At 45.0% G+C, this 13411-nt stretch overlaps 2 protein-coding genes across 4 annotated transcripts in view; one reads left to right on the forward strand and one right to left on the reverse strand.

Moving 5' to 3' along the window:
• LOC115559129 (KH homology domain-containing protein 4) lies at positions 1-7744 on the forward strand. 2 transcript variants are annotated; one of them, XM_030377822.1, is made up of 14 exons: positions 1-151; positions 704-962; positions 1146-1265; positions 2788-2861; positions 3134-3186; positions 3382-3578; positions 3988-4196; positions 4398-4458; positions 5434-5491; positions 5724-5959; positions 6470-6574; positions 6658-6743; positions 6818-6924; positions 7306-7744. In XM_030377822.1, exons 1-14 carry the CDS (start codon positions 126-128, stop codon positions 7422-7424), a joined length of 1710 nt encoding a protein of 569 aa, XP_030233682.1. In that variant the 5' UTR covers positions 1-125; the 3' UTR covers positions 7425-7744. The 2 variants fall into 2 exon arrangements, with proteins under 2 accessions (XP_030233682.1, XP_030233683.1); XM_030377823.1 differs by having other exon boundaries at positions 7309-7744.
• The window catches only part of fsd2 (fibronectin type III and SPRY domain containing 2), a 14775-nt gene continuing 8921 nt past the window's right edge, over positions 7558-13411 (reverse strand). For both annotated transcript variants that reach the window (XM_030377821.1, XM_030377820.1), the window contains 2 exons: positions 8992-9168; positions 7558-8043 (listed from right to left, as the gene is read on the reverse strand). In XM_030377821.1, the coding sequence (XP_030233681.1) occupies positions 7794-8043; positions 8992-9168 (427 nt within the window). In that variant the 3' untranslated portion in view covers positions 7558-7793. The remainder of the gene's footprint in view (positions 8044-8991; positions 9169-13411) is intronic.

The raw sequence follows: 13411 nt of genomic DNA on the forward strand, positions 1-13411 counted from the left end.
ACAAGCCGTCAAGCAATAAACTGTCGTTGATGTCCGCCGGTGTTGGCGAGTTGGCGGTTGATGTTGAATAACGTAACTGGTTTCGGTAGTTCGTTTTAAATTCTGCTTTTCGGATAGCTTCCATCATGTCCTGGATGACTGGACAAACACCGTAAGTTTGGGTCTAACGCAGGTTCTGATAATTTTCAGTCATCTTCGTGAATTAATTAAGCTAATTCCAGACGTTATCAACTATTAGCTGTTCGGCTAACACGCAGCCTTGAGCTAGGCTGGCTACATAGCCTGACAATATATAGATGTATAGATATATAGACCAACTACCTACATATCGGCTGCGCATATTTATGGCTAGATCACGACAAATACACCGTCGTCGATATTGGTTTATATTACTAGTTGGGTTTGTGATGAGGCTAACCGAAACATTAGCAGCATTAGACGCTAGCTACTCTGTCAGGGTTGTTACCAAACACCGACCCCTCGATACGCATCGCGTTAGATTAAGGCTTTGGTTTGGTGGAACAAGATGAGCCGTACAGAGGTGCTAGGACTTCTGCTCACATACTACTGCTCACATACCACATCCTATTCCACCAGGGTTACTGCTAACCGTTAACTATGACGAACAGGACTGTCGGATCAAACCAGACAAGTTTATAAGTTAAGTTAAAGTTACTAACTACTTATTTGATTCTGTTCTTAGGTGTTTAACAAGCCGATGGGATCAGCCCGCTCCACCCAAACAGAATGTTGATGTACGGCCCCAGACACCTGTTGGAAACAGCGCACCTCAATCAGCCGCCTACACTGACCCTACCAGACGACCGTCCAAGTCGGCACATGAAGGGGACACGACGGTAACCCCTGGAGGAGTGGAGATGGCTGCAGCCATGGCAGCCAAAATCAATGCCATGTTGATGGCAAAGGGAAAGCTGTTGACTCCCCCACCATTGCTTGCAAAGGTAATTCACATACAGATACTTATTTTATTTGTGTCATTCACCTATTGCATACTGTAAAAAACAATCATTGTTTTATTCCTTTAGCCATTCCTCTGAAATTAGTCCAGTTTTCTTGTGTAGCAGAATTGGTGTAGTAACTTCCACATTGATTGTGTAAGGATAATGCGATCCCTTTTCTTTCAGACCCCAATCAGTGTATCGGTGCCTACAAGCATAGAAGAGACGGTGGTTACAGAGGTGGACATAAATGATGTACCTATAAACTGCAGGGACCTCCTCACGAAAGGAAAAACCCAGGAAGAGGTACAGAGACGTTTAGTGTGGTGTACAATTATGAACTGTTTCTCCTGTGTTTCATTGGACACTATACGACTAAACATCGCATTATAAATCTGTTCTCTGACCCATTAAGCTGTAAATAATGAACATTAACATTTTACTACTTAAGTGGACACCTGCACCATGACCAGGTCACATTTAGGGATCGACCGATTATCAAAATGTTGACTGATATTCAACATTTTGATATATCGGCATCAGCCTCTTTTTTTTTTATCAGTTATTTTGGCTCTGATGCAGCCTCTCTGTCTGCTGTCACTACGCTGTCTCCACCATTGTCCAACAAAGTAAAATTAAAATAACAATGTGAAAATAAACAAAAATAACTATTTACATGATTCCCTCGCTCCCCCTCCTTTCTTCTCCGGGCATTTAGGCATCTTTCAAAATGTTCATAAAACCAAACTCGCAAAAGTAAATAAAAATAAAACCACACACGAGCGCGCAAATCAACCACTTGCTTCACACTCGCACTCTGGCGAAGAGCCTGCTAGTTTACGCACACCCGTTGCGCATTTGTTTTCTCAACCACACGTGAGACGGTGTTTGACATGCTGGATATCGTCAGAAAGGTATTTTCATTGGCTATTAGGATATCTAAGGCCGGTCCCCGAACCTTGCTGTCTGCTGGTGTAGCTGTCAATCAAAGTATACATGCCCCATTTTCATAGTGATCGCCTCATTGGCTTGTATGGCTTGTAAACAAGGAAGTATTGTGTGAGGGCTCTATGTCACCGTGAGACCCTTTCAAACACAGTGGATTCCATGAATCAGACAACAATAGCGGGAATTCAAACCCCAAATCGCAGTTTTCTACAAAAAAACATTGCAGCGTTTCGGTTTTCTATTTTTCGGCTGCTTTATATAAGATGGCAAAATGTAATTAGACTAAAATAATATTGATATTCGATTTCTGTGGACTCTTATGAACATTTCAAGACCCAACATGAAGTATCAATCAACTCATTGCTAAGGATATCCACAACGACGATAACGTTAGAATGGACCATGGGAGGAGGGTGAAGGCGGGCTATTTTGACCTAAGAAACTAGGATATTTTTGATCTATATTCTAAACATATTTATTCCACCGAATGGTTGACATTGGATGACATTCCTGGGATCCTAAGCTTTCAAACGGTGTATGACATGACTATATCACTCAACTGAATGATGTCGAAAATTGACCCAGCATGTTGCGGGGGAAGGGATGGTGTAACTTAAACTTTGGGACTTGACGATTAAGTGGCTAAAGGCATTTAAATGAAGTTAAGTGTTGGAGTTTGTATTATTCAAGATTTTGACGCCAATAGTTTCCCTTTTTCTGTAAATTAATATCGGCTCCACATATCGGTTATCGGCCCCCTTGACTACTAATAATCGGTATCTGCCCTGAAAAAAACATCTCGGTCTATCTCTAGTCACAATGCTCCGCTTGGAAGACTCATCAGGAAACCTTTTTCTCATCGTCTGGTTCTCCTCCCCAGATCCGCCTCATCAGTGGAGCGGTAGTGTCCACAAAAGGCCGCTACATGAGCGATGCCTTCAGAGGGAAAGGAGCGTACGTACTGGCTCATTAACTTTACAGTAGTTGGTCTTAGGAATAAACCCTGGCTACTTTCTAAAAATCATACCTCCCATTTGTTCAATGCAATTCAACTCTCAACAGAACATTTCATGAATTGTATATTATTTGGTATCATTGATTTTGATTCATGTAGCTCAATTGAACATGAATGATACAATTCCTATTCAATTTGATAATGGAAACAGGAAACAACCAAATTGTGGAAGGACAGCACTTCCTGTTCTAATGTATTTTCTTTTATTTAGAGAAAGGCCTTTGTATTTGCACGTCCAGGGGAAGAACCAGGAGCAGGTCAATAGTGAGTACTACTGTTGGTCTGAGGCTTCTGCTATATCTTATGTCTTATAGCTCCTGCTATGTATTATGTCTTACGATGGTGTTTCAGCCTCACTAAACCATGAGTACTGCTGTTTGTCCGAGGCTCCTGCTATGTCTTATGTCTTACGATGGTGTTTCAGCCTCACTAAACCATGTACTTGATCTGTGCCCTCAGAGGCGGTGTTGAGAATAAAGGAGATCATCTCTGAAGACGTGCTGCGGTCGGCCTTGTCCGGTGGGAGGCAGGTCCCCGTGTTCCCCCCTCTGACCCTGTACCCCCAGCCCCCCCGGGCTGCCGGCCCCCCAGCCATGCCGCGCCTCTCCAACCCGGCCTCGGCTCAGGGACACCGCCCCGCAGCGCCGCATTCAGGGGTTGGTATACGCCAGGATTACCTACTACACCTGCAGTTTGCACTGTGTTCTCCAGCTCACTGAATAGACTAATGGTCAGTTCATGGTATCGACCAACCAGAAATTGGCAACACATTTCTGCCGTTGCTTGTAAATGTTTAATGTGGTTATGTTTTACTAGAGGGACGCATAATTGTAAATACTTTAAATAGCCGGAGGTAGAGAAGGTGGTGCCGGTCAAGACAATGCGGCAATCACCGATACCAACCTCCCACATCAACCAGCAGAGGGAACAGCCCTGACTTCCAGAAGAGGGCTGACGGCTTCTGCATCTGCTGACATCTCAGTCATGCACTGTTGTTTTGACAAACGCTGATCAGGTGGTGACCCTAAATTCACCATTCCCTTCCTTTTCCTATATGTGCTGCAGAGTTTCGTACACACAAAGATCTTTGTGGGTCTGGACCAAGCGTTACCTTCTTTCAATGTGAACGACAAGGTGGAGGGGCCAGGGGGCACGTACCTGGGTCACATTCAGACGGAGACCGGAGCTCGGGTCTTTCTCCGGGGGAAGACTTCCGGCTACATCGAACAAGCGTCCAAGCGAGAGTCCTTCGAACCACTTTATGTTTACATCAGGTCATCTTCCACTCTTTTAGATTAACTTTAATACTCTTTCTATAAACTTTTGCAGATTGTATAACATTGCAATGCTACAGTAGTCTTTTAGCTTTAGTGTAACACCACTATTAAATGTCACAGGTCTCTGCATCTGAAGCTGCTTGGGACAGTCTAGTGGAGCACTTTGTTAAGGAACTGAATGTAACTTGTCTGTTACAGCCACCCGAATTCGACTGGATTGGAAGCGGCAAAAAAACTGACTGAGAGTCTGCTGGAAACTGTAAGTTAGTTTGTGTTAACTAGAGAAGCGATATGTTGATCTGTCAGGAGGTACCAGAAGGTGAAACCATACACTTTGTGGTTGTCATCGATGCCCACTTCTGAGATTGAACTGGATCTACGGAGAGGTATTGAGTGCTCTGCTTCTACTACATTCACCAGATCTCCCTTTCACTTCATGTAACTGAAGACGGAACTCCTCTTCTCTACTTGTTATCCGTAAACTGGATCATTCTGTTACTGCCAATAAAACACAATGGCTGATGGATAAAGGCCGGTTTACATGGGACCTTTTAATTAGGATAGTTTAAGTGATTTGAGATTGAAGGACAATGTGCATCCCTCGCAAGAGGCCAGGATGTAAAGTTGGTGCAGCACAAAAGATTGCATCAAGTAGAGACAAAAGTAGTTTTGTAAGTGCACACTGAGCTGAAATTGTAATATCGTCATGGGTTGACATGGGACGTTCTTGAACAGCTCAGAAACTGTAGGTGTACTGTATTACCGTCTTACACATGAAATATTTTTGTTGATGTTTTGTTATATGCTTATCATGCGTAATGCGAGGCAGGCCCATGCGCGGCAAGTGGGAGTTCTGTTGATATCCATGCCCACCAGTGCCTACCCTTTTGGCTGTTGTACTTCAGTTACTTGAATCTATGTTTGTGCCTTAAATTTATTTAAATTTTAGTTTGTTGCCGAAGTATGCAATACTGTTCATTCATATTCTTGTCAAAAATGATGGTTTAGTTTCAACTCTTTTTCCTTCTAAAATGCTCAATATATTGAACAAATTTGATTACCTTATTTATTTGATGAATAGATGGAGAACGAATACATTTGTTTTGTATTTTTTCGTAGTTTGTTTTGGTTGTTCAATTTTTTTTATAGAATATTGATATGCCTTCAAATTCCCATCCCTATTTCCTATGGGTTAGTTCAACCCTGTTCCTCATGGTTTTAACCCCTCTCTCAGGTGAGAGCGGAGCACTCCTGCATGGTGTCCAACTACACAGCCACTGGCTCCACCCAACGTAAGTACACCATGGCACTCCCTCCCTAGACGGGCCTTCTACACACACTCGCCATGCTAGCTTTAATCCATTTGTCTTGTAATCAATCCTCTCCTTATAGTTTGAATAGGAGGTCAGACATAGAGACACCCAAAAGACTTAACTATTTCAAAAAGAGAAACGCAAAACCGTGCATCATTGATTTGTGGTGAATTGTGCAAATTAACAACAATGTTTCATACTTTCATTTCAGCATACGCAGCACAAGGATTTCCACCTAATAGCAATTACTCTAGCCAGGGGTCCTGGTATAGCTACCCAGCGAATGGGTATGCTGGCGGCTACACAGCGTACCCAGGAGCCGCTGGTTATTGGAGTAATTCAAATGGTCCCCCAAGTCATTCTAACCTGTCGACAAACCCTCAATCTTCTCAGGCTATGGTTCAGTATCCAGTGTGTCCTAGGAAACCACACCCCTATCTGGTCCAGGTATGGTATCTGCACTAGGTCTACATGCTTTAGCACACTGCTAAACATAGCATAAGCTTATCTTTGCCAACAACTGTTTAGGAGTTAGGCTGAGCAGCTTATTAATGGTGCGCCCCCCCCCCCCAACAGTTTTTATCCTACTTTACGCCTTTTGCGTAAAGTAGGTCAACCTCTTTTGATGAGGACTCTTATGACTAATAGTATAAACGGCAAATATACAGATTCCATCTGATTCTCTTTAGTTGCTATTCAAGTCTCCTTCATTGCCTAAGAATTATCACTTCAATTGATCCATCAAACTCTTCTGTATGTCTGCGTCTCGCTGCGTGTGGCAATATCTCGCCTCCCTGTGGTGACACGTTCTATATTGTGGGTTTAAAGTCTGGTCCAACTCCAACCAAAGGCCAATAAGATATACACCTAGATGATGTTTACTGTTTCAATAACCACAGTGTTACGACCACTTTGCTAAGACTGCCATAACCTGTGTGTCATACCAATTCTTTGAAGGACCGCGTGAGCAGTGACATCAGGGAGCCAGAGGGCTTCACAGGCAGCCCCCCCACCCCTGGGAGCCCCAAGCGCCACTTCCAAGAGGAGAGCCAGGTTGGAGAGGTGAGCCCGTTTAGAGATCAGTGTCCTGAACGTCCTCTAACAAGCTTATTTTCCAAATGGTCCTAAATATCTTTTCCAATCAGCCTACCGGCGGCCCCGCAGATGCCCCTGCCCATTTGGAGCCTCCCCCCCCTGCCTCCAACGATGGGGAGGAGATGGGAGCGGAGAGGTTGGTTTCATTCATCTGCACTTCTGCCAATCTCTCCCATAACCGCCCCCTGACCCCCCCTCTCTGGCCCACAGGGTTCTGATGCCGCCCCCGCCACCCCTGTTTGCCGCTCCCTTGCCCATCGCCCGCAAGAGGCCGAGGGAGGTGCCCGCCCGCCCCGCTCCGCCCAGCGCACCGCCCGGTACGCCCTCCATCAGTCTCCTTCCTGGGAGCCGAGCGTCTTTATCGTTCGGTCGTTTACAACGAGACACTTCTGGTCCAGAGGAGATTATATATTTTGTGCAGCCTGCTAACCCACTTTCCCTGTACATGTGTTTTTGTCTTTCCTTGTTGCTCTCTCTGTATCCACATGTCTCCTGGACACGTCTTCTGCTGCTGCTGTTTGTTCCTTCTACATCCCCCTGTCCCGGATCAAACCAACTGCAAACCGCCACTAACTCCGCCCCGGATCAAACCAAATGTAAACCACCACTAAACCGGTGTGGTCAAGCTGGTCCCTTGTCCTTTTCAATCTTCTGTCTCCTTGCATCTGTCCCCTATTGTGTTTTGTGTGCATGTTTAGTAGGTGTTGCTGAGCAGTGTGTGAAGAAGTGTCGGGTGGTTGAGGATTCATCCGGGCTAGTGCCCTACGGAGGAGACTCCTCCGATGAGGAAGAGGAGAGGACACACAGCAGTTCATAAGCCCCTGTCCCCATAGAACAGGAAGACTACGAGTTGAGACCAGAGCCTCTGATCTACTGCAGCTCAGCCCTCCTAAGAGGTGACAGGAAATCAAGAGACCCCTGAGGGAAACGCCTTCATTACGACTTCCAGATTTTGAAGATCGCATTTTTTTTTTAATTTTCACAAACATTGTCGTCCAAGAAGTCAATAGTTGCTGATGATGAGCTATACATATTGTACGATTCAGTAGAACTTTTTTCATATCTTGGAAAATGAAATGCCTGTTCCCATGGAATACTGTAATAATAAAGGAAGAAAAAAGGTCTGTAATAATCAAATTAGCTATGCTTAACATTGAATGAACTTTCTTATGACTGAGCCTGCTGATCAGTTCCTGGTGTATCCCGGCGCCTCAACGCCGTTGTGAACCGTCAGACCTCCTGGGTTGTCCAGGGCAAAGCAAGGGTGCACATAGCTCTGGAAGCAGCAGTGGAAGGTGTAGAGGTGTTGTTCAAGCTCCACGTTGTAGAAGGACAGCGTCCCGCCATCGTAGTCGAGAGCCACTCCGATACGCATCGGGTTCACGGTAATCCTCAGGTCAGGACTCCAGCCGTCATGAAGGAACTCGTACTTATGCCTGCAGTGGAAGGAGGCAGTAAGGATTACTGCACAAAATGTAGATAACTGCTGAAGTACCGGTAACTAGCACCGGCAGTGCGTTGAAATGTCAGCATTGTGACATTGCATGCATGCAGTGACATCACAGCTATTGCAAGTTCACAACACACAAGGTACTGCAGCTTGTGATGACATCACTAGAGGATCGCTGTGCGGAGTCCAAAAGTCCCTCCTTGAGGGGAGCTGATGATCCGTACTATGGCATGACCCCAATGCTCTGCTTCTGATTGGCTGTGTGTTTAGGGCCAAACTGAGGTATAAAGCCAATGGCCGGACGAATAGGGCAGGTCATGCCTTCGCCATAGAAGGATTTGAAATCCTCACATCCTAGAGTACTTCCAGGAATACCATGGTTATGGGACCAGCCATATAGTTATGTCTACTTTAGTACCTGAACATGAATTGGCGCACTGTACGTTTGGAGGCGACAATATGGCTGAAAATACTTCCATGGACAAATTTCTAGATTAAGTGTTAGCCCCCTGAGGATAAAATAAACCGACGATACTGGGTAGTTTGAAAGAAATCTCAACCATTAAATCACTGAGGCGTTGTAACATCTCAAGTGTTTCCCCTATATGCATCCAGCAACGGTGCACCGCCGGTGCTGGATTGTCAGCGCCACTGACCTAACCCTAACCCCAAAAAATAAAATACAATGATCTGGTCTCAGCAGATACCCTGACTCGGTTGATTGTTATGTCACATTTGGAAGCTCAATCTGTACATTATTCAAAATTTGTTTTTGATTTGTTACATCATCCAGTATACAAATAGGGGGATGAAAGCACTATTAAAAATACTATTGGGTAACAATATTTTCAGGGGGTAAATGTAAAGTGATGCATGATAGTAAACAATGTAACAGAGTTAAAAAGGGATACAAGAAAATGCCCCTGTGCATTACCTGGTAGGGGTGAGGATGTGTCTCATACACCATGAAGTGTTGGTCGCCCCCAGGTAAGCGTTGCGGTTTGTGTCCTCGTACGCTACGCCAACCCGGAACTCTGTGTAATCGTCCACCGCTACCTCCCAGTAATGCTGGCCTCGCACTGGAAGCAGATCACCCAGCACTGCAACACATCTATAACACATGCTGGTCAGTTCTGGCCCTGCACTGGAATCACAAACCTCAGCCATATCTATTTTTTTATTCTGGTCAACCTCTATCCCCCACACTCTGGGAAAATTATAAAAGCTCTAACGGTAGCTACAACTCAAAACCACTAGAGGCTGCTCATGGAAAAACGTACATTGAGTTGTCTCAATCAATTACATATAAAATCATCGTCAGGATATCTACCTGGAGAAGACGACACCTAGGATGCTATGCTCGACGCTGTTACCCTTCAAATCTGCGCCACCCACCACACCTTCCCGACCCAGTCAAGAAGGCCGACTCCATCTCAGCCCCCTCATCCCTCATGACTCCACTTCCTGGCCCTTACAGAGACTTGGATCACTCCAGAGAACTCTGCCACTCCAGCTCCGCCAAATTGGTCCTACCAAGTCCTTCCACTGGAACACTAGACCAGATCTGCACTTGAATTCCACGCCGTCACTGTCACCCTTCCTATCAAGCTCTACATTGTGGTGACCTACAGTCCACCAGGTCCCTTCGACTTTGACGATGACATGGATGCCCTTCTCAGCTGCTTTACAGGAAATGGCACACGTTGTCCTGGGCAACTTCAACATCCTGCTAGAGAAGTCGCACTCACCTGAAGTAACACTCCCCCCTTCTCCTCCCACCTACAGGGCCGGGAACCAACTTGACTTTATATTCACGAGGTTCTGCGGTACCATGGCTCGCTCCGTTACCCCGCTCCCTTGGTCTGACCATAACTTTGTTGCTCTTTCTCTCCCCTTGAAGTCCTCCCTCTCCCTCTTCCGTACTCCTAACACTGGCACTACCCGCCCTAACCTGAAATCTCTCTCCCTCTACCTTTTCCTCAACTGTCCTGTTTTCAGGAACAATTCTCGGAACAATTCTCGGGTCCACGTCCACTGAGGAAACCTCTGACATTCTGATAGCCTCCCTCTCCTCCTCTTTGGACTCCCTCTGTCCCTTCCAGTCCAGACCAGCGCGATCCTCTCCCCGAAACTCCTTGGCTCTGCGAATCTCTGCCGACTTATAGAGCAGAGTAATGGGCAGCTGAGAGAAAATGGAAGAGATCAGCATGTCCTGATGATCTCTCTCACTACCTTCATCTCTTCTCAGACTTCACCTCCATTGTTTCAAAGCCAAATCTGCCTTCTACCTGACCAAAAACAACTCCTCCGTCCCAACCCCCAGGAAACAGTTTCCATGTTCTCTTTCCTCGAATGGGTTAACCCAGCACGTGCTTGGCACTTAGGTCTATGAACGTCCTTACTGTGCCGAGAGCGATATATTGTTTCTCTTTCTTCTGACAAATGTACTTATTTTATGTCGCTTTGGATAAAAGGGTCTGCTAAATGCTCTAGAGTTGTCGGCAGCAGAGAGAGAGGTCATGTTTCCCGAAGCTCCGCTAGGCATTGGAAAAAACTACTTAATTCATCGTTCAGATCTACTCTATTTTATTCTATTTCATGATCATAATACTTAACAATATAAAGTTTGATTCCGTCGTCCTCCATTGCTTGATTCAACAATACATTTTGGCTTTTTATGACTCCCGGATCAGACCGCAGCAAAAGCCTTGGACTTTCCTATCGCCAACATGCCTCTGTACTCGGATATCTCAGGCACGGAGACTGGGAATTGCACAGACTGCACCAAACTGCGACAGACAGTGGCTTTATTTGAAACGAGACTAGCAGCATTAGAAAAATGCAAAGGACTTCTCCAGGATACAGTGCCGATGGGTGAGTTTGCTGAGCTAACTCAGACAAATACACAACAAGATGATCAAAGCTACACTGTATCCTTCCCGAAGCTGGACAAGAGAGAGTCAGTTCCAGCTGCATCTCACTGGCACAGAGTCGGCGCTAAGCCAAAACAACATACCAAAGTGAATCAACAAGTTCACTCAACGCCAAATGCTAAGCTACCCAAAACTAAAGTTGCATGTATCAGCCGGATTAGCCCGTCACTGAAGTTAACCCTGCCGCTGAAGAACCGGTTCCTGCCACTTCAAAGATGGAACAAGAACCAGTCGTCACGGAGGCGAGCTGCGCATGCGTCTACCACCGCCACCTCAAGCCAACAAGGGCCCATCTCACAGAAAGCAGATGAACCAGACACTCTGATTATAGGAGACTCTTAGATTATAGGAACTATCAAGGATATAACCGGTAAGAAGATCAAAACATGCTACTTCCCAGATGTGATGGTTAGTGATATCAACCAGAAACTAGCCACAATCATATTGGAAAACCCCAAAATCTCACAGATTATTGTGCATGCAGGACTAATGATATTCAAAGAGAACAGTCAGAACTTCTGAAGAGGGATTACGCTGATCTGTTGGATACACTGGACAAAATACACATTAAGTCATTCATCAGTGGACCCATACCAGCAGTTGACAGGGGAATAAACAGATTCAGTCGTCACTTTCGTCACTTGCACTGAATACATGGCTTTCCAGAGTCTGCAATGAAAGAGGAAGGGGCTTTATTGACAATTTCAATTTGTTCTGGGGGCGCAAATATCTTTTCAGAGCAGATGGCCTACACCCAAACAGGTTAGGCTCAAAACTGTTAAGGGACAATCTTTTCTTCTCGCTTTCCCAAAAATCTCCATGGTCTGACGCACAGGCCACAGTCAGAGCACAGGTTGAGAAGAAGCGAGACTATAGCCTCCCCGACACATCTACTCTGCCACTATCTGCCACACAGATAGCAGTCAGACCAAAGACCTTGAAGAGAGACAACAGCCTGCACGACACCATGGACACCGTGCCTTCCCCCATCGCTGATGCTGGCTTGGCGAGGAACGGCCACCCCCCTCCTCTGCACTCCCCCATCGACGATGACCTCCAGCCTCATCTCTCCCATAGCCACAACAAAAACTCCAGCTCCACTGTCTCCTCCCTTTTCAGTTTTCCAGCTGAATTTAAGAAACTGGAATATGTTGGCATCAAACTTGCATCTGTGTCAATGATAGCATCGCCACGTCATGGCCACAGGCTGATAACACCCAAGCGGAGGGAGCCCCAGCTCCCCCCCCCCCCCCCCCCCTGTACTGATAGTATTCCTGAGTATTACTGAGACAAAAAAAGGTTCAGCCGTAGACAAAGTATAAAGGACGTTTCGCATAATCTGCTGAACCCAAGGTTGCCTACGTCAAAACATGGCAACTTTTGCATTCCTGCTGTAACCACTAAGAGAGTAAACAAAGGGAAACTTAGACACACTGCTAACCTCACAAATCTCATACATATTGCCTCCAAACCAAAAACAACCTTAAAGCCTATCAACAACACCATCAGGATGGGTCTACTTAATGTTAGGTCTCTTAATAACAAATAATTTTTAGTAAATGATTTTATTACCACCTCTAAACTGGATTTTATGTTTTTAACTGAAACATGGCTGGAATAAAATAACAGTGCAACCGTTCTGATAGAGACAGCTCCTCCCAACTATAACTATTTTTTGATGCATGTAGATCTGGAAAAAGAGGTGGAGGGGTTGCTGGTATATTTAAAAATGTTTTTTCAGGGGAAACAGATGTTATTTGGTGATTTTCCATCAATTGAATACGTTTGTGCTGTATTGAAATGCTCTTCTCCTATTAATTATTTACAGGCCACCCCGTACTCTGCACATTTTTTCGATGACTTCACAGAATTATTGTCTAGCATCTCTACAGACTTTGACTGTCTAGTTATAACTGGTGACTTCAATTTTCATACTGATGATTTGAATGACAAGTGTGCAAAAAAACTTTTTACCATTTTGGACACATTTGAACTGTCTCAACATGTGAAAAAGACTACTCATTGTAAGGGGCACACTCTAGACCTGGTTATCACAAAGGGCATCAATGTTTCTGATCTCTCTGTGACTGATCCTTCCTTGTCTGACCACTTTTGTGTTTTCTTTAATATATCTTTTATTCCCGACATACAGACAAAATCAAATACTGTCAAAAAACGGTATATCAATGAAGAATCTTATGTACTTTTTAAAAAGGCCATCTCCTTACTACCACCTCTCAACCCATGTTCTGCTGATGATCTCGTAGAAAACTTTAATTTGAAAATTTTGAAAGTCATGGATGTCATTGCACCTTATAAGGTTAAAAGGATTTCTGGAAAGCCAAAGGCACCCTGGAGAAAAGCTGCTTCTGTAACAGCACAGAAAAAATAATGCAGGAAGGTTGAACGCATCTGGCATAA

Source organism: Gadus morhua, chromosome 14 (genome assembly GCF_902167405.1).
Source record: "Gadus morhua chromosome 14, gadMor3.0, whole genome shotgun sequence".
Classification (NCBI taxonomy): domain Eukaryota; kingdom Metazoa; phylum Chordata; class Actinopteri; order Gadiformes; family Gadidae; genus Gadus; species Gadus morhua.